At 45.5% G+C, this 3443-nt stretch overlaps 1 protein-coding gene across 1 annotated transcript in view; it reads right to left on the bottom strand.

The window, feature by feature from the left end:
- Nucleotides 1-3437, bottom strand: part of PLEKHA5 (pleckstrin homology domain containing A5) — a 191522-nt gene extending 188085 nt beyond the window's left edge. Inside the window, exons 1-3 of the mRNA XM_025047374.1 lie at nt 3279-3437; nt 3051-3130; nt 651-708 (exon numbers count right to left, since the gene is read on the bottom strand). Coding sequence (XP_024903142.1) covers nt 651-708; nt 3051-3130; nt 3279-3370 — 230 coding nt within the window. The 5' untranslated portion in view covers nt 3371-3437. The remainder of the gene's footprint in view (nt 1-650; nt 709-3050; nt 3131-3278) is intronic.
- Between the last annotated feature and the right edge of the window lie 6 nt (nt 3438-3443).

Genomic DNA, 3443 nt, shown 5'->3' with positions numbered 1-3443 from the left:
CCTACATAATGTTCACTTCAAGCATTGTATTTGTCTCCAAGTATTAACAAGTTAACTGTGACTAAAAATTAGGTCAATATTTTATAGAATTAGTTTAAAGGTGAGGACTGGTCATCTCTCCTCTATGCTCCACTGAAAGCCCTTTTTATTCAATCACAAACATCAGTAAAACATTTAGATATACTTTTAAAACGCAGATATATTAAGTAAACTGAAGCAAATTACAAATAATGCTCTAAAAGATGTTTGTGAAATATTCAGTATTTATTTGTTTTTACTTTCAGCCCTGTCATTACTCATCAAACTGTAAACTAGCTTTACATCACTTTTGCTATTTATTAACTAACAGCTCTGGTCAACAAACAAAATTCACTTAGAAAGAAAAAAAGATGCTAAAGACAAATCATTATAATGCTCTATCACCAGGAATATATACAGAAGGACCAAAAATGTAATTGTGGCCATAAATGATCTAATTTTCTTATCAACGAATGTCCAGGCAAATAACGTGTCTTCTCTCTCAAAATTCCAACACTATAAAAGTTAAAGTCGACATTTTATGAAAAATCTTTAAAAATCATAATGTTATCTGGTCATAAAACTAATCACATTAGAATTACTAAGGAAAAGAACATAAGGAAAAAACTCACTTTATATAGTATCTTGCACCTTCAAAAGTATATGCTTCTTCCCAGCCAGTAGGCAAATCTAAAACACACATATTTCACAATTAGTGTTCCTTCAGTGGGATAACAAAATAAATTTCAGTCATTTTAATCATTCATGTTTCATGATCAGCTATTTTCATTTATTAAGTAGGTTTCCAACCAAATAAAACTTATAGTAGATATATCATTTTGGGAAAATGGCAATTCAAATTGAAAACCTCCAGAAAAGTCTCACGATATTAGAGATTATGTGACATGACTATACACTTAAATAATCAGAGTGGAGAGGAGCTACACTCCGGCATCCAAAAAAACAAAGGGAAGCCTTCTAATCTTAGGTAAAAATTCTCACGAACAGTTGGCCAAAAAAAAAAAAAACTGAAAAAAAAACAAAAAAACTACATAAAAGGCAACACCTGCTGCTTCTTAAGGACACTGCATCTCTTTAAGACCATACCTTTCAGCTACGTGAATGAATGCATCCAGAAAGTGTCACTGATGAAAAAGAACTTTCTGAGTACTTAATCAGGGGAAAAGAAATCTGACATCACATACTTAAACGTGTTTCTATAGACTTGACTTTAAGAAATGTGAAATTTCAAGTAATAAACCTGGGAATAATTCAGGTTAGCCAAGGTAACTTTATGTGCTACGTATTACTTACAAATGACTAGTGGCTTGGAGTTAATCATAATACTTCTCTGAAGTAAAAAACCATTGATGTGTGTATAAAACCAGAGTCAAATCAAAGTAAACCAAAACAGAAAAATATCATAAGCATGTTTTTTAAAAAAATTAACGTGAAATAAGAGAATACAATTTTTCTGTAGTGTGAACGTTATCAAATCTGTGGGGGTAAATGGGATATGTTTACACATAACCAAAGCAAGAAACAATTCCAGAAGACGATGAGGCTAAATAATTTAAAGACCATATTGTCTTCTGAAATAAATTTATTATCTATAAGGCAAAGAGGCCAGCAAAGTTGAAATATGTATGCAAAATATTGAAAGGTATATTGAAGTCAAGACTTCTCTGGGGAGTTAAGAAATGACAGTGTTATTAGTCAGAAATGCCTTAAAAACGTAACTTCGTGTTTGCTACAGCAACATTCTCTTTCCTCCTCCACCTTTTTGCAAATTTGGAGACATTACTCATTTCAGTGAACTCCACAATTTAAAAGAAAAGGCAAGTTTATTCAATTTCTTGGCAACTTTAAGAGACTTACAGAATCTCCGAGTTAAAGTACTATCTTGGAGGGCAGCTCTAAAGGACTGCTGAAGGCGGCCCCACCTTCGACCTCAACTGTTCTCAAACCTTTCCAATCACCAGAAATAGAGGCAGGCCAGCAAGAGAACGCATGTTACATTTCAAAGACAAACAACTTTCACGTATGTAAACAAAAAATGACAAAAGAAAGCCAGACCAGCAGCGAAGCTACAACCAGCTCTTCTCCAGCTCAACTCACATTTACCATTTAAACTAGCTACCAAAGGCACCGGAGAGATCTGCTTCCCCGCCGACCTCCACTATTAGTGCACAAATGCCCACACGTGGGACACCCCCTTGCACGCCCACCGCCTCCTGGCGGTCTGTGCAACCTCAGCGCTACTGCCGGGGACTCTGAATCCGGCTGGCCAGTAACTGCAGCTGCAATGCCTGCTCCGGCTCCGGCTGCTCCTCCCGAAAGGAGGGAAAGCGCCCAGCATTTCCAGAACTGTTCACGGTCAGAGAGGATCACCGCACCACCACCGCCCCCGCCCCCAAACTCCTCTCCTCCTCAATCAACCACCAACCCACAAATTCCACCTAGGAGGAGGAGGAAGCTGCACGGCAGGGGGCAGCTCTCCCGGGAGGAGGGAGAGGCCGTGAATACCGAATCCTGGCGGACCGCTGGCAGGGTCCCGGGCTGCAGGGAGGGGAGTGGGAAAGGACTTCCTAAAGGTTGAAAAGAGGTGGGGGCGGGAAAAAAGGATGCTTGGAGGAGGGGGAGGAGGGGCAGGAGGGGGATTCGGGAGTGGTTGCGGGAAGAAAAACTCAGAATTTCAGATTTCCTGGGAGAGGGGACTCGGCCACCCCAGGCTCATGGGGGGGGGGGTGTCCAGGTTGAGATGGGGGAGCGGACGCTGGAAGAGGGCGCCGTCTCCAAGTGGTGATGAAAGGCTGCAGAGAAGAGAAGGGTCCAGAGACTCGAGAGAACTCCGGCGGCGGGCACCCCGTGGTCTTTATACCTGCGGCCACCCCCGCCGACCTCCGCCCCACCTCGCCGCCTCCCAGGGACGGCGGTTCGGGGCAGGTTGCCGGAAGGCTGGCGGCCAGGGTTCTGCCGCCTCCTCCCGACGGAGCCCAACTCTGCTCGGGCCCGGCCGGGCTCCGCGTTACCTGTGCTGTGCCGCCGGTGTCCGGTGACCACGGCCTCGCCGGTGACGGGGTGCAGCCAGGTGGTGCTCTTCGCCTCCTCGCTGCAGGGGTGAGAGAAGGGGCAGAGACCGAGCGTGAGTGGGAGCGCCGGAGGAACCGAGGGGGCTGAAGCGGCACAGACCGGGCTCGCTCTCCCCCTCTTGCCAGCCTCCCAACCTTCGGGCCCCCGCGCCGTCCCCGGCTCTTTACTTGATGAAGAAGACTCGGCCGCCCCTGGTGATCCCGTAAGTCCAGGACCGGGGCAGGGAGCAGATCCACTCCAGGTTCAGATCCGCCGCCATGTCTGATCCCCAGCCGTCGCCGCCGCCTTCTCCTACTGCCGCCGCGGGAGGAGGGAGGGAGCGAGCGAGCGAG

The sequence above is a fragment of the Pteropus alecto genome, unplaced genomic scaffold (assembly GCF_000325575.1).
Source record: "Pteropus alecto unplaced genomic scaffold, ASM32557v1 scaffold103, whole genome shotgun sequence".
Lineage (NCBI taxonomy): Eukaryota > Metazoa > Chordata > Mammalia > Chiroptera > Pteropodidae > Pteropus > Pteropus alecto.
This window is presented reverse-complemented; position numbering and strand designations above follow the sequence as displayed.